This window comes from Rhinolophus sinicus, linkage group LG14, assembly GCF_036562045.2.
Source record: "Rhinolophus sinicus isolate RSC01 linkage group LG14, ASM3656204v1, whole genome shotgun sequence".
Lineage (NCBI taxonomy): Eukaryota > Metazoa > Chordata > Mammalia > Chiroptera > Rhinolophidae > Rhinolophus > Rhinolophus sinicus.
In genome coordinates this window covers 36,497,514-36,515,893 of record NC_133763.1, presented here as the reverse complement: position 1 = coordinate 36,515,893, position 18,380 = coordinate 36,497,514, and the positions used below count along the sequence as shown (strand labels likewise).

At 37.0% G+C, this 18,380-nt stretch overlaps 1 protein-coding gene across 2 annotated transcripts in view; it reads right to left on the bottom strand.

Moving 5' to 3' along the window:
* SLC30A7 (solute carrier family 30 member 7) overlaps positions 1–18,369 on the bottom strand; it is a 64,287-nt gene extending 45,918 nt beyond the window's left edge. The window contains exons 1-5 of one of the 2 annotated variants that reach the window (XR_012491642.1): positions 18,113–18,359; positions 17,803–17,904; positions 7,005–7,118; positions 2,731–2,818; positions 1,948–2,074 (exon numbers count right to left, since the gene is read on the bottom strand). Coding sequence is in view for 1 of the 2 variants with exons in the window: in XM_074318613.1 (XP_074174714.1) it covers positions 1,948–2,074; positions 2,731–2,818; positions 7,005–7,118; positions 17,803–17,904; positions 18,113–18,192 (511 nt within the window). In the remaining variant the exon portion in view is untranslated. Of the gene's footprint in view, positions 1–1,947; positions 2,075–2,730; positions 2,819–7,004; positions 7,119–17,802; positions 17,905–18,112 lie in introns of both variants that reach the window. The other variant, XM_074318613.1, reaches the window with a different exon arrangement.
* Positions 18,370–18,380: the final 11 nt, after the last annotated feature.

Here is an 18,380-nt window from a genome sequence, read left to right as displayed (position 1 = left end):
CTATGTAGTACAGGAAAGAAGTAAAAGCAGAAATTGACAAGTTAGTTCTAAAATTTATATGGGAATGCAAGAAAAGACCCAAAATAGCCAAAACCACATTTAAAAAACAGAATAAAGTTGGAAAATTCACATATTCCAATTTCAAAACCTACCTCAAAGTTACATTAATCAAGACAGCATGATGGTGGTATGAGGATAGACATACAGATCAATAAAAAAGAATTGAGAGTCCAGAAATGAACTCTCACATAGTAAATTGATTGTTGACAAGGGTGCCAAGACAATTAAGTAGGGAAAAGTAATCTTTTTAACAAATGGTGCTGAGACAACTGAATATCTATATACAAAGAAAATAATATTGGACCCATACCTCAAACCATACACAAAAACTGACTCAAAATGGATCACAGACCTAAACACAGACTTAAACGAAAACATTTTAACCCCCAAATTTAAGGATGGTTCTTCATAAGAAAAAACTATCAATGCAATTACTAATTTTAAATTAACTAAAGGAGGAAAAAATGATTACTACAACAGGTGGAAGACTATCCTTTAGTTAATAAAGCAGTTTTATCAGAAATGGACCATTAACATTGGACTCAATGGTAAAACTTTAGTAGTATTCTTCATTAAAGCAATGGTTCTCAACCTTGACTGCACATTAAAATTGACTGGAGAGCTTTAAAACATACTGGGTCTCTTCCTCGAGATTCAGATGTAAATGTCCCGGTATTAAATCTGGGCGTTAGTGGTTTTTATAAAGTCACCCAGGTTGACACAAGGATACAAGCTATCAGTATTTCTAATCAACATTGTGCTAGAAGTCCTGGCTATGCAATAAGACAAGCAGGAAAGAAAAATGCTTATAAATGGATTAACAATAGAAAAACAAACAAAAAAACACCCAGACAATTCCAGAAGAGGAAAAACTTAAATAGCATAAAAACATACAGAAAGGTTTTCAATCTCACTACTAGTCAGAGAAATACCAAAAAAAATGAGATACCATTTTTATCAAGATATTAGCAAAGTGGTTTTAAATCCATAATATTAAGTTGTGGTGGGAGGAAATTACTACTTGCATTTATTGCTGGGGTAAACGTGAATGAGGCATTTTGGAGGGCAATTTGTCTACTGAAATTAAAAGACTGTATATATATATATCCTCTGTTCCAGCAATGCTACTTATATTCCAGAGCAGTGCAATTCAAAGAATTTTCTCTTTTGATAGGAATGTTCTATATTTGCTGTCCTATATGGTAGCCCTATGTGGCTACTGAGAACTTGAAATGTCATTAGTATAACTAAAGAACTTGATTTTTAATTTACTAAATTTAATTAACTATAATTTAAATTTAAATAGCCCCATGTGACTAATGGCTACCATATAGGACAGCAGAGCTCTGGAAAAACACTTGCATGTGTTCACAAGGATATACTTCATATGGAATAGTGAAAAACTTGAAGAAACTTGAAGTGTATCCAGAGAAGACCAGTAAAATAAACCATGGTATCCTACACCATGAAGTTTTATGTGTTTGTTAATGAGAAAAGCTATGCCAAATGGAAAGATCTAAAAGACAGATTGTATAGTAAATTTCATACCCACATACACTATAATTTTTTCAGTAACTAGGTTTGTTTTGGTGTTTATTTGTTTGTTTTATATAAATTATATCATAGTAAACAAATGACAATCTACAGAGGTCTGGAAGGATTCACACCAAACTGATAACATGTGTAATTCTGAGAAGGCACCGAGAGGGTGGGGCATGGAGAAGTAAAAGGGATGGTTCAGGAAGACATTACTAAGAGTCTATTAACATATTACTTTGTTATTAAAAATCAATATAGAGTTTAACTTTAAAAATTATCAATTTTCAATAGTGAATAACTATGACAGACACTAGAAAATAAAGAAGCAAAGGGTTCTAACCATCATACCAGAGCCATGAGAATGTCCATGACCTCCATGCTTGAAAACAAATATTCCTATTAGGTTTACCACAAACCCAAGAACTGAAACAAGAAGCAGTCTCTCATGGTGTACATCTGGAGGAGCTAATGCTCTCTAGAAAACACATAATACAAGCTGCATTGACATAACTTCTGATTGATCAACTGGTAAAAACAAAAAGCAATTTTTAAAAATTTTTAGTTATTTTCAGAATTGAAATCACTCCAAAAAAAAATCTGCCAAAACAATATGCTGAAATAAAACCAGTACTCACATACTATAGAAAGGTAATAATTACTGTTTTTAAATAAATACAAATATTTAAAAGCATGAATATTTGGTCTAAAACCCATTCTTTGAATGTTAAAATACTGCCATTCATTGTAAGTTCATAAATTTTTAATCTTCTCTTTATTTGTCTTAATACGCCAAATATTAAAGATTGGCAAAACTCTCAGGTTCTATTTTAAGAACTCTTCCCAACGGACCTCACTACGCATATTATGCCTTTACTTTCAAGTGTCAACACTTGATTCATACCTTGTAAAGTACAATTATTTAATAGTTTTCAATTTCAAGGAGTTACAAAAATATTTAATTTGTTCAACAATTTTGTAAGCTCCTCCTGTACACAGATAATATTTGATCCAATCCAAGACTGTCAATAAATAATAGTGTGAAATACAGCTCTATTACACGTATGTATTTTTCATGAATAGACATTTTCGTTACAGAAATGTAATTTACTGACTAATCATTATCTACTGTACCTCAACTCCTTCTGAGAAAATAAAAAAAGCAGTGAAGATCAAAAATAGGCCGTTGACAAAGCCAGCCAGAACTTCCGCTCTAACATACCTAAGGGAGAGCAAAGTAAACTGATTAAGTTATTTCTTAGAAATCTAATAATAAATTTACATGTGCTCAGAGATTCTAAACCATATGAGTATTATATGGTGATAAGTGGCCTGCAAAGTCCCAGTATCTATAGTATAGTATGTTTTATTGTGCATATATTGTAAAAATTAAGTGAATTTAATTATGAATTATATTTAATAGCAGAATACCACAAAACACATAAATTTCTACATGCCAATCAAAAGACCTTCTTAGAGTAGTTAGGCTTAGAAAGAGCTTTTACAGAAATGTAAACCTCAAGTTGCCACTGGAGAAGAACAGGACCAGACAAATGCGCAAAGAAGGATCCAAAGATAAAAACTAGAAGAACTTGAAAAAGGGGGTTTTATAACTTAAGTCCTTTTCTAAAAACTCCTTATGCTTTCTACCTTGTACCTTTCAGATTTCAAATCCTTAGAAAGCAGAGCTTGACCTGCAGAAGAGTAAAGTTATTTCTGAAGTATCTCAGAAACAACTTGAGATTTATACTTCTATCACCCTTTTTCAAAGATTAATGAATTTAGCAAAAACCTTTTCAATTACCTGTTTTTAGAATTAATTCCAGCTTCACATAATTCTATTATTAAAACTATTTTTAAAATGCCTGTCTTTCTCCATGGACTTCTGAAGCTTTCTGCTTTCTACCTGAGTGAGACATTGGGGAAAGATTCTATTTTTCCATAAGGTATTTTTTGGCTTAAAGTCATTAGAAACAACTTTAACTTGGCAGTTATATATTCTCAAACATTGTTCAAAGGGTGCTGACAGCAGTTATTCACTCTAGTCCATAACGTGGCAGAAGCATCAAAAATACTGCTTTTTCTAGTTTTCTATGTTAACTTCTAGACAATAGAATTTTTACACTTAAAGAAAACAAACTCTTTAAAATGTACTCTATCCAGTTATGTTGGAGACTTGCCCTGTCAGGTACATTCCAAGAGAGCATATCAGAAATAATACGTAATTCTATTATACCTTGTAACATATATAAATGAATTAATTGTCTATTACTTGTCAAAGTATATACTTTTTTTTCTGGATAAAATGCTCATTAAATTCAAACAATTTACAGTCTGCTTTCCGTAACTCACACTTAGGAATTTATCTGTTAGCAGGGTTACTGACCCCAAAATAAAAAGTACTTTCTTTCAACCCACCCTTCTAGTCAGTCCCAAAGCTAATGCTTGATTAAAAGCCTTTTGTCCTTGAAGTCCACTAGATTTCAAGATCAAAATCAGGAATGTTTGTCAGGCATCTTTTTGTCCCTAATGCCTAGCTTAGTAGGTGTTCCATAAATTCTGATCACTTGTTGGACTAAAGTGATTTAATGTATTTGCTAAACTTTGTTGCAGGATTAAAATGAAAAACCTGTGAAAACTAGACATACTTGCCTTTACAAACGACTGTTTACTTGAACAGAGTGAGTCTTGAAATTAAAACATAATTTGTGAATGTGCTACTGCCTAATTAAGTATGATGTTATCTAGATTCTTCAGTCAGAACAAAAAAGATATCAGTTTATGTACATATGTATATAAGCATGTACATATGCATGTATCTACCTGTCAAATGTATATTACTTTTATGCTGGCTTTGTTATTTCAAAAATAGGAGTGTGAGAAGACACAAAGGAGATTTGTATGTAAAGGAATACTGAAAGTCTTTGTTGCTACACAGATGTCTCCTATTGCTTCTTCTACTGCAGTCAGTCTGCTACAGTGATCATACTGAATCTGGGCGCTTTGGGATTAATCCCCAGGCTTAGCCTAATCAGTATCATTTTGATGTCCTGGCACCATATTTTACTCCTGCTAATACTTACTACCATAGTAATTATTAATAGTTTCAAATGTTACATCAGCTTTTATTCCTTACTGTTTTCCTTCTCAAGAAATTATTTTTAAAAAAGGCAAATAAGGAGAAGACAGGATAAGAAATAAAAGGTGGCAAGAATATTATTCTCTTATATCAACTAGTTAAACTTGGATAGCAAAATCGGCCCCGATACGGAAGGTATTCAAAGCAACTCCTGGGGCAGCCAGTTAGCTCAGTTGGTTAGAGCGTGGTGCTAATAACACCAAGGTTGCCGGTTCATTCCCCGCATGCCCCACTGTGAGCTGCGTTCTCCTTAAAAAAAATAAAAATAAAAAATATAAAGCTACTCCTAAAAACCATCAGCAGAAGACTAGATGATCTAAATAGAAAAAAAATCAATATCCTAACAATTAAGGAACTGGGGAAAATTTTTAGAGTCACCTACTATTTTTCCAGAAAGATTGATGAATAAGATATCCTGATTAGATTTTTTATATATAATACATATGGATCCCTAATTTTCCAACACAAGTATAACTTTACATATAATCTTTCTTTAATGATCCAAAATACACTTAAGAATCTTTTGACTATATAGTGCCATGGAAAATGTTTTTTTTCTGAGCATTCAATGTGTTTGTATTTATAGATTTACAGGATCTCTTGTGTCATACTACAAAATAGTGTGATTAGTGTTTTGTCTCTCTTTTTATAATTTTACAAGTAACTCTATCACTTTGGTTATACCCCAACTCAGCAAGTTCTGTCAATGAATTTCATATATTTCTCTTTTAGTACTTGTCACAATGTATAGTTATTATGGTATTTTTACAGAACTGTTTCCCCATCAGACCACAAGTTCCCCCAAAGAATATGCCACATCTTATTCATCTTCATATCATTAGAAGTAGCAAAGTATGTGACTCATAGTGGGACCTCAATAAACATCTGAAGAGAATTAGAGCATGTGCAAGAAAGAGAGCGTGTGCTTTCTCAAGAACTGGAGGGAAAAGGAAGCAGTGAGGGAACAAAAGAGAACCAGGGCATAGGAGACAGTGCCTGTAGGAGGGGGGATGTGAATAGGAGAGGGAGAGAATGGAGACAGTGCACTAGAAAGGGAGCACTCAGGCAAGGAGAGTCAGCGAAAGAAGGAAAGACAGGCTGGGGAAGGAAGAGAAAAAAGAACTAGAGCTGAAGATGTTAAGGGAGAGGGAGAAGGAGAATAAGAAAGAGCTGAGAGATACAGTAGTAAAGGGGAAAGGGAGAGAGCAGGAGAAAAGATGTGAGGAACAGAGAAAGAGAGGAAGTGGAGAGGGAGAGAAAAAGGGAGAAAGGAGAAAAAGAGAAAGCACAGGAACAAGTAACTAGAAAGAAAAATGAGTAAAAGAGTGGGAAAGGGAGTTTAGGAGAGATGAGAGAGAAAACGAGTATGAGGATGGGAAAAGGAGTGAGAGATGGAGAGAAAATAGGGAAGACCGTGAAGACAGACTGTGAGAGCACTCAAAAGGGAAAGGGGAGGGGGGAAAGACAGAAGGAAAGACAATGAGTAAGTGGTGGGAGAAAGAGGATATTAGTTTTGACTGCTGGAAACACTGCAGAATATTGTATGACCTGGGGGTGGGGGTGGGGGGGGGAAGCCCAAGCAGAGTAAGTCAAATATTGGAAACTCCATTGCCTCCTTCAATCAGAGATGCAAAAAGCAAACTGCCTCTAAGGGAACTAGGCTCAAAAGTGAGGCTAAGGTGTTCCAACATAGTTCCTTCAGCATGAAAACACTCTCCAAATATTTGATTAATTGTCCAAAGTCATTAAAACAAAGCTGAAGAGTTATGTAATATAAAACCATATTAGGAAATGATTTTAAATAAACAGCAAAATATCCTTCCAAAAAAGAAACATGATCATTTACATATACTGAAACTTTTTCTTCTTCTTCTTCTTAAAAAAAAGTAGGTTAAAAGTTGAGAATTCCCCTACCTAGTAACTAGTAACAATCTCACCTAAAATTTTTTGGTAAAATCAAGATGCCCTACCTCTAAGCAAAAGAACTTAGACAGACACACACACACACACACACACACACACACACACACACAAAGTAAATATTATAGATTTCAATTATAAAATGTTCACAAATAGGTAAAACTAATCTCTGGAGTTAGAAAAGTGGATACCCTTGAAGAGGTGAGTGGGAAGGACCAAGGGAGAATGACGGGGTTTCAAGGGCTCAAGTTCCACAAGTGTGTTCAATTTATGAAAATTCACTGAGCTTGAGATTGGTATATTTTTCTGTGTTTCTTATATTTCAATAAAAAGGTTTTTAAAGTCTTACCCATAAGAGAAGGCATCATTATCTCTCCATTTTGAAATAACAGATGCTGCCAGTCCAGCCAAAATGGCAGTGCTATCGAAAAACATGTGAAAAGAGTCGGAAATCAAGCCTAAGCTGCAAAAGAATAAACACATTGGCATATGAGAATAATAACCAAACAATAGGCATCCTTCTCTAAACCTCAAAGATTCAGCCTCTGCTCATCAGGAACTAATCTTCTAAAAAGACAACAATGAAATATAATATGTAGAAAGATACTAAGGATAACTTTTAAACGTCTAAAAGAGAAACCCTCACACCCCTTGCCCAGGGAAAAGCCCAGCTACCACTGAGAGAGGGGGAGAAACAACACCATCCATCTGCTGCTGGTGGCAAGGCTGATGCCAGCTTGGGCCCAGGATCTTACACTGATACAAGGCTATGGGGATGGGGAGAAAGTGCAGGAACATTAATAATACCTTCTCTGGCACCCTCGTGTACAGGGCCTATATAATACTGAGGCTGCAACAGGAGAACCAAATACTCCCTCCCTACCAACCAAAGCCTTGACTAAGGTATAAGGCAACAGCAGTCTACTGCTGAGAGATAAAGAGGCACACCAAGAGAGATTCCCTGGGGCACAGGTGTGCCAGGCTTGCTGAAAGCTGAGAGTGGAGCAAGAACACTGAAAAAAGCCCTCCAGTATTCCAAATCCCACACTAAGCACAAGGTGGTAGGGGCCACTGGAAAAATCTGAAGTCTGTGGCTTGCTGAATTAACTAGCAATAACAAAACACAAAACCCAGCTCAACTATTGACCAGATAGGTTCAAAACCCATACTAATGGCCTGACAAAAATAGAGGTGTCCACATTTATCAGGATAAATACCACTAATATCAGTCTCCATTATTCTTTGAAATATAAGACCCAGCACTTAATAAATATTTATAAGACACATAACAAGATCAAGAAAAAATAAATAAGACTTGTTGCCAAGAGCTAAAGCAATCAATAGAAGCAGAACCAGAAAAGGCCAGAGCTCAGACTATCGTAAGGACTTTAAAACAAATATGATTAATGTTAAAGAACACAGTATAAAGCTGGAGAAAATTCATGAACAAATAGGGACTATCCAGAGATACAAACTACACAAGAATCAAATGGAAATGGTAAAAACCTTTGTTTTAAATCTGCCCCTCCCAAGAGACACTAGAAACAACACACCCAGAGGCTGGCTTCAGATCACACCAGAGCACTACCGAGTTAGTCCCACTAGTGGCACACCCAAAGGATGGTCTCAACTGGCACAAGAGACAGTGGGGGCAAATCCCCCTCTGAGGACTCACCCCCAACTCATACACTGTGGGTGTAGCCAATCTTCATGGTGAGTTAGCTTGGGAATCGATACCACCCACTGATGCACCAAAAGCAATCAAGTCTCAGCTACAAGAGGAGAATACACACAGCACACTCAAGGGATTCCTGGAACATATGCACAGGACATCAGGGAAACTTCACCATTGGACCACATGGGATACATACCACATAAAGCCACTCAGCAAAGACTGAGAGACATAGGAGATCTACCTAATACATAGAAGCAAACACAGAAAAGCAACAAAATGAGGAGACAAAGAAATATGTCCCAGATAAAAGAAAAGGGAGAACCTCCAGAAATAGAACTAAATGAAGTGGAGGCACCCAATCAACCAGAGAAGAGCTTAAAACACTGGTTATAAAAATGCTTACGGAACTTAGTGAGAATTTCAATAAAGAGATAGCAAGCATAAAGGACATAGACACCATTAAAAAGAACCAGTCAGAAATAAAAAATACAGTAACTGAAATGAAGAATACACTAGAAGATATCAACAGCAGATCCGATGATGAAGCAGAGGATGGAATCAGCGATTTAGAAGACAAGGTAGCAGAAAACACCCAATCAGAACAACAAAAACAAAAAAGAATTAAAAAAAAGAAAACAAAAAACAAAGATAGTTTAAGGGACCTTTAGGACAACATCAAGAGTTAACTACATTAGCATCATAGGAGTACCAGAAGAAGAAAGGGATTGAGAACCTGAAGAAATTATGACTGAAAATTTCCCTAATCTGACAAAGGAAATAAGACATACAAACTCAGGAAGTACAGAGAGTCCCAAACATGACGAACCCAAACAGGCCTACACCAAGACACATTACAATTAAAATGGCAAAGGTTAAAGACAAAGAGAGAATACTAGAAGCAGCAAGAGAAAGACAATTAGTGACATACAAGGGAGCTCCCATAAGATTGTCACCTGATTTCTCAACAGAAACTTTGCAGGCCAGAAAGGATTGGCAGAGATGAATCTAAATGATTAAAAACAAGGACCTACAGGGGACGACCATATGATTGTTGGTTAGAGTGTGAGCTCTCAACAAGGTTGCTGGTTCAATCCCCGCATGGGATGGTGGGCTGTGACCCCTGAAACTAAAGACTGAAAACAGCAACTGGAGTTGGAGCTGAGCTCCACCCTCCATGACAAGATTGAAGGACAATAACTTGGAACTGATGGGCCCTGGAGAATCACACCGTTTTCCAATATTCCCCAATAAAAATTTTTAAAAACAAACAAACAAAAAACCAAGAACCTACAACCAAGACTACTCTATTCAGCAAGGTTATCATTTAAAATTGAAGGACAGATGAAGAGCTTCCCACACAAGAAAAAGCTAAAGGAATTCATTACCAACAAGCCAAGTATTACATGCAATGTCGAAAAAGACTTCTTTAAGCAGGAGGAGAAAACAAAGAAAGAACAAAAATATGAATAATAAAATGGCAATAACTACACACCCAGCAATAATCACTTGAGATGTAAATGGATTAAATGCTCCAATCAAAAGACATAGGGTAGCTGAATGGATAAGAAAAAGACACATGCATATGCTGTCTACAAGAGACCCACCTCAGATCAAAAGACACACATAGACTGAAAGTAAAGGGATAAAAAGATATTTCATGCAAATGGAAACAACAGAAGAACTAGAGTAGCAATATTTATCTCAGCCAAAATAGGCTTTAAAACAAAGACTTTAATCAGAGACAAAGAAGGACATTACATAATAATAAAGGGATCAATCCAACAAGAGGACATTACCCTAGTAAACATTTATGTACCCAACACAGGAGAACCTAAATATGTAAAGCAAATATTGACCAACATAAAGACAGAGATCAATAGTAACACAATCACAGTAGGGGACTTTAACACTCCACTGACACCAACAGACAGAACTTCCAGACAGAAAATCAACATGGAAACAGCTGCCTTAAATGACACCATAGACCAGGTTGATTTAATTGATATTTTTAGAGCATTTCACTCCAAAGCAGCAGAATATCCATCCTTTTCAAGTGCACATGAAACATTTTCCAAGGTAGACCACATGTTAGACCACAAAGTAAGTCTCAATTAATTTAAGAAGACTGAAATTATACCAAGCTTGAAATTATATCAAGTGTCTTTTCTGACCACACTTGAAACTAGAAGTCAATTACAAGAAAAATACTGAAAAACAGACAACCACATGGAGGCTAAATAACATGCTATTAAATTATGAATGGGTCAACAATGACATCAAGGAAGAAATCAAAATATACCTTGAGACAAACAAAAATGAAAACACAACTCAAAATCTATGGAACACAGTGAAAGCAGTACTAAGAGGAAAATTCATAGCAATGCAGACCTACCTCAAGAAACAAGAAAAATCTCAAATAAACAGTATAGCTTTACACCTAAGGGGACTGGAAAAAGAACAGCAAACAATGCCCAAAGTGACTACAAGGATGGAAATAATAAAGATCAGACTGGAAATAAACAAAATAGAGGCTACAAAAAGGAAAAAAAGAAAAAGATCAATGAAACCAAGAGCTAGTTTTTTGAACAGATAAACAAAAGTGACAAACCTTCAACAGACTCATCAAGAAAAAGAGAGGACACAAATACATAAAATCAGAAACGAAAGAGAAGTGACAATAAACACAACAGAAATAAAAAAAAAATATTAAGAAAATACTATCAGCAACTATACATAAAAAAATTGGACAATCTGGAAAAAAATGGATAAATTCCTAGATGCATACAATCTTCCAAGGCTTAATCAAGAAAAAAAATAAAATCTGAAGAGACCAATTACTACCAAGCAGTAAACAACAAGCTCCCAACAAACACAAGTCCTGGACAAGATTGTTTTGCAAGTGAACGTTACCAAAATTCTAAATAGAATTAACACCTATTCTCCATAAACTATTCCAAAAAATCCAAGAGGAGAGAAGGCTCCCAAGCTCCATTTACAAGAACACCATTACCCTGATTCCAAAACCACACAAAGACATTACGGAAAAAAAAAAAAAAAAGAAAGAAAACTATATGCTGATATCCCTAATGAACATACATGCAAAAATCCTCAAAATACTAGCAAACTAATTCAGCAGTACATTAAAAAGATCATACACTATGTATGAAAAGTTGGTTCAATATCTGCAAATCAATTAATGTGCTACACCACATAAACAAAGTGAAAAATAAAACTCAGAAATTAATTTTAAGATGGTGGAGTAGAAAAACACTATGCTTGTTTCCTTCCATGAACAAATTAAAATTACAACTAAATTATAGAACCACCAACCTGGAGAACCATCTGAAGTCTAGCTGAACAGAAGTTTTATACCTACAGACATAAAGAAGAAGGATATAAAGAGACAGGTAGAAGGGGTGAAAGTTCAAAAAGGGCTGCAACAACTATGGATCACTTTATAGCTCCTAACAGATAGTCCCTGGCCAGTCACAGGCAGTGGCTGACCTGGGCCTGCACCAGAGCCCCTCCCAAGAGGCACCAAAACCAACATACATGGAGGTTGCTTTCAGACCACAGCAGGGCACCACCATTAGGCCCACAAGCAACACACGCAAAAGGCTATCTCAATAGGAAACAGAGACCACTGGGGCAAATCCCACTCAGGGGGGTAAGCCCCCTGCACAGCAGCCTGTAAGTTGTTGTGCACCCCACAGCCAGTCAGAATGGGGTCAGTCTCACCCACTGACATTCCAATAGCAATCAAGGCTCAACTATAACAGGAGGGCACACAAAACCCACACAACAGACACTCCTGGAGTACCTGGAGCAGGCGACCAGGGAGACTGCCAGAGCACCTACTACATAAGGCCTCCTGGGCAAGACTAGCAGACATAGCAGATCTACCTAATACACAGAAACAAACACAGAGAGGCAGACAAAATGAGGAAACAAAGAACTATGCCCCAAATGAAAGAACAGGAGAAAACTCTGGAAAAAGAATTAAACAGAATGGAGGCAAGCAACCTACCAGATACACGAGGTCTGACAATTAAGTTCACAAACTTGTTGCAATGATGTTGCTAACCTTTTTTGATATCAGAGGGATTATTATGAATTTGTACCAACTAGACAAACAGTTAACCAAGTTTACTATTTGGAAGTGTTGAAAAGGCTGCGTGAAAAAGTTAGACGACCTGAACTTTTTTCACCAACAATTCATGGTTCTTGCATCATGACAATGCACCAGCTCACACGGCACTGTCTGTGAGGGCGTTTTTAGCCTATGAACAAATAACTGTATTGGAACACCCTCCCTACTCACCTGATCTAGCCCCCAATGACTTCCTTCTTTATCTAAAGATAAAGGAAATATTGAAAGGGAGACATTTTGATGACATTCAGAACATCAAGGGTAATACGACAACAGCTCTGATGGCCATTCCAGAAAGAGTTCCAAAATTGCTTTGAAGGGTGGACTAAACATTGGCGTCAGTGCATAGCTTTCCAAGAGGAGCATTTCAAAGGTGACCATAGTGATATTCAGCAATGAGGTATGTAGCACTTTTTCTAGGATGAGTTTGCAAACTTAACAACTGTCACACCTCATAGAGTTCAAAACAAAGGTTATAAGAATGCTCAAGGAAATTAGTGAGAACTTCATCAAAGAACAGAAACCATAAAAATGGACTAGTTAGAAGGGAAGAATACAATAACTGAAATGAAGAATGCACTAGAGGAATCACCAGCAGACTAGATGAATCAGAATATTGAGTGAGTGATTTTGAAGACAAGGCAGCATAAAACTCCTAATAAAAATAGCAAAAGGAAAAAGAATTTTTGAAAAAGAGGAATTTAACAGACCTCTAGGACAACATGAAGCATAACAACATTTGTATTATAGGGATACCAGAAGAAGAGAGAAAACAAAGAATGGAGAACCCATTTGAAGAAATAATGACTGAAAACTTTCCTAACCTGGCAAAGGAAATACATATACAAGCCCAGGAAGCACAGAGACTCCCAAACAAGATGAACCCAAACAGGGCCACACCAAGACACATTATAATTAAAATGGCAAAGGTTAAAGACAAAGAGAGAATACTAGAAGCAGCAACAGAAAGACAACTAGTAACTTATAAGGGAGCTCCCATAAGATTGTCAATTTCTGATTTCTCAATAGAAACTTTGCAGGCCAGAAAGGACTGGCACAAAATATTCAAAACGATGAAAAGCAAGGACCTACTACAACCAACACTACTCTACCCATCAAGGCTATCATTTAAAATCAATGGATAAAGAGCTTCCCAGACTAGTAAAAGCTAAAGGTATTCATCATTATCAAACCAGTATTACAAGGAATGTTAGAGGGACTTCTTTAAGACAGGGGGGGAAAAAGATCAAAATTATTAATAATAAAACGGCAATAGCTACATACCTATCAACAATTACTTTCAATGTAAATAGATTAAATGCTACAATCAAAAGACACAGGAGGACTGAATGGACAAGAAAACAAAACCCTTACATATGCTGCCTATAAGAGACTCACTTCAGATTGAAAGACATACACAGACTGAAAGGGATGGAAAAAGACATTTCAGAAAATGGAAACAAAACAATAAGAAAAAAGCTGGAGTAGCAATATTTATACCAGACAAAATAGACTTTAAAACAAAGGCTATTACAAAAGACAAAGAAAAACCCAGTAATCCCTCTTCTGGGTATTAATCTGAAGAAACCCAAAACGCTACTTTAAGGGGATGTGTGCATCCATGTTCATGGCAGCATTGTTTACAATGGCCAAGACGTAGAGGCAGCCTGGGTGTCTGTCGATGGAGGAATGGATAAAGAGGAGGTGGTACATATATAGAATGGAATATTGCTCGGCCATAGAAGGGAAAGGGTCCTTGCCATCTGTGGCAGCATGGAACGACCTGGAAGGTATTGTGTTGAGCAGAGTATGAGACAGAGAAAGACAGACATACTGTGATTTCACTTATATGTGGAATCTAAAGGACCAAATAAACAAACAAAAGAGAAACAGACTCATAGATACTGAAGACATTTTGATGGTTGCCAGATGAAAGGTGGGAGTTGAGCTTGTGGGTGAAAAACGGGAAGGGATTAAGAAGTACAAATTGGTAGTTACAAAACAGTCATTAGGATGTAAAGAAAAGCACAGGGAATATAGTCAATGATATGGCAATAACTATGTTTAGTGCCAGGTGGGTACCGGACTAGGGAGGGGGATCACTTCTTAAAGTATATAAATGTCTAACCACTACACTGTAACATGAAATTAACATAAATAATACTGAATATCAACTGTACTGAAAAATGTAAAAACAGGGGGAAGGTGAAGGGGGATTTCTAGGTATAAAACCAATAAGTCATGGGTTGTAATATACAGCATAAGGAATATACTCATTAATATTGTGATAGTATAGAATGGTGTCAGATGGGTGCTGGACTTACTCATGGTGATCACTTCTTTATGTGTATAAATGTTGAATAATTATGGTGTACCTCTGAAACTAATATCATATTGAATGTTAGCTATATTTTTAATAAAAATATTAAAAGACAAAATAAAAAAAAAAGCATGTGATCATTAGATGTAGGAAAACCATTTGAAAAAATTCAGCATCCATTTATGATAAAAACACTCAGCAAAGTGGGAATAGAAGAAACATATCTCAACATAATAAACTCCATATATGACAAACCCACAGCTAACGTCATACCCGATGGGGAAAAGCTAAAAGCGTTCTTCTCAAGGATCCGCTCTTTCACCACTTTTATTCACTACAGTACCGGAAGTCCTAGCCACAGCAATCAGACAAGAAAAAGAAATAAAAGGCATCCAAATGGGAAAGGAAGAAGTAAAACGGTCATTATTTGCAGATGACATGATACTATATAGACAGAATTCCAAGGATTCCACCAAAAAACTATTATAACTGATAAATGAATTTAGTGGGATACAAAATATTCAGAAATCAGTTGGATACAAAATATTCAGAAATCAGTTGGATTTTTATACAACAATAATGAATATCAGGAATAGAAATTAAGAAAACAATCCCATTTCTAATTGCATTAAAAATAATAACTACTTAGGAATAAATTTAACCAAGGAAGTAAAAGACCTGCACTCAGAAAATTATAAGACATTGAAGAGAGAAATTAAAGAAGATACAAATAAATGGAAACATACTATGCTCATGGATAGGAATAATTAATACAGTTAAAATGTCCATACTACCCAAAGCAATCTATAGATTCAATGCAATCCTTATCAAAATACCAATGACATTTTTCACAGAATTAAAACAAATAATCCTAAAATTTATATGGAACCATAAAAGTCCCTGAATAGCAATCCTGAAAAGAAAGAACAAAAGTGGAGGTATCACACTACCTGACATCAAATTATACTACAAGTCCACAGTAATCAAAACAGCATGGTATTGGCATAAAAATAGACACATGGGTCAGTGGAACAGAGTGAGAGCCCAGAAATAAATCTATGCCTATATGGTCATTTAATCTACAACAAAGGATGCAAGAATTTACATTGGGGTAAAGACAGTCTATTTAATAAACAGTGCTGGGAAAATTGGACAGATACACGCAAAAAAATGAAATTGGACCACCTTCTTATGCCATATACAAGAATAAATTCAAAATAGATTAAAGACTTAAATGTAAGACCCGAAACCATAAAACTCCTAGAAGAAAATATAGAAAGTAAACTCTCAAACATCACCCTTAGTAATATTTTTACTGATACATCTCCTCGGGCAAGGGTACCAAAATTAAAAATAAATAGGACTACATCAAACTAAAAAGTTTTTTCACAGCAAAAGAAACCATCAACAAAACAAAAAGACATCCTACTGAGTGGGACTAGATATTTGCCAATGATACATCTGATAAGGGGTTAATATCCAAAATTTATTAAAAAAATAAAACTCATACAACTCAACATCAAAAAAACAAACAATCCAATTTAAAAATAGGCAGAGGACATGAAGAGTCAATTCTCCAAAGAGGATATACACATGGCCAATAGACCCATGAAAAGATGCTCAACATCCCTAATCATCAGAGAAATGCAAATAAAAACCACATTGAGATATCACTTCACTACTGTCATGATGGCTAGCATTAATAAATCAACAAACAACAAGTGTTGGCGAGGATGTGCAGAAAAGGGAACCCTTGTGCACTGTTGGTGGGATTGCAAACTGGTGCAGCCACTATGGAAAACAGTATGGAGGTTCCTCAAAAAATTAAAAATAGAGCTATCTTATGATCCAGCAATTCCCCCCAGTATTTAGCTAAAGAAATCCAAAACACTAATTCAAAAAAAATATATGAGGCCGTATGTTTACTGCAGCGCTATTCACAATAGGCAAAATATGAAACAACTGAAATGACCATCAATAGATGATTGGATAAATTGTGGTTCATTTATACAACGGAGTATTAATTACTCTGCCACAAAAAAGAATGAAATATTACCATTTGCAACAACATGGATGGACCTAGAGGACATTATGCTAAGTGAAATAAGTCAGACAGAGAAAGACAAACACCGTATGAACTCAATTATATGTGGAATCTAAAGAACAGAATGAACAAACAAAACAAATAGGTGTAGATACAGAGGGCAAACTGATTGCTGCTAAATGGGAGAGGGATGGGGGATGGGTGAGAAAGGTGAAGGGATTAGGAAGCACAAATTGGTAGTCACAAGATAGTCACAGGGATGTGAAATACAGTATGCGGAATTTAGTCAATAATGTAAAAACTAGGTATGGTGTCAGATGGATACTAGACTTATTGGAGGGTCACTTCATAAATTATATAGATGGCTAACCACTGCATTGTACACCTGAAACTAATATAAAATAAAGACAGTTTCAGCATAAAAAACTAGAAAGAGAATGACACATATTTTTCCAGATATCTTCTTTACAATCCTCTTCCCCATTCCAAGACTTAATGACCAACTCAGTAGAACATCTCAGATATTCCCTCTGGGAATCTTAAGGGTGAAATCCAAATGCCACTCCCCCCAAAAGAAAGGCAAGGACACTCCCCCCATGGAGAGGCAAGGAACGGGTTTCTCCCAGTTTCAAGAAAGTGGGCAAAGCTAAGGCGTGTACTTAAGACAGGAAAGATGCACCCCATCTGCCAAAATGAGGAGGGCACTTGTCCCTCTTGTTTGACAGAGTTGGGGCGGGTGAAAGTGGCGGGGACCCAAATCTTAAGAACTGCAGCACGTGATGGGCCCCGAATCTTAAACGTAGTCATGCCAGATTGGTGTGGATATGAAAAAGCAGCTCAGCAGCAGAGTGGTGTTAAAGAAAAGAACCTCCCGGTGAGGAGCTACGTGGCACTAAGCAAACAGTGCTTGGTCTCCCCCACCCCGGCTTCCGCCCCAACCCTTTTCCCCTTTGGTTACCAGTTGCTCCAGATGCCGTAGAGTAGTTCAACAAAAGCGAAAGAGAGGTTCAGGCACAGGAAGAAAAACAGGTTCCGAGACGTCTTGTCCGACAGGATAGACCTGGGCATAACACAAGTGGGGAAGAGTCCGGAGAGTCAAAGAGGTGCCGGGACCCGGACGCTTTCAAGACCCTCCCAGTCCACACGCTCCTTTCCTCACAAGTGAGGGTATCCCTGACGCTCCCGTCCTGGACCTCGGGCCATTCTCAGGTCTGGGCCTTCTCCCCTTCCGCCAGACTCCCACTTCCCGCAAACACAGCACCCCGCACCTAAACCAGCCCGAGATCTTGCCGAACAGATTGAACTTGGGTGGTTTGTATTCATCGTCCTTGATGGACAGGGGCAACATCTTCAATGCCCGGCGAAGGGCCGGGTCTACTCCCCTCTAGAAGCGGCTCCGCGGGTGATGGTAGTGACAGTGGTGACGCCTCAGACGGGAATCCCCAGTGCTAATCCCGGGCCGCGTGCCGCTTCGAGACACAGACACAGACACTCGCCCGGGAACTCGCCGACTTCCGGCCCGGGCCGCGCAACGCG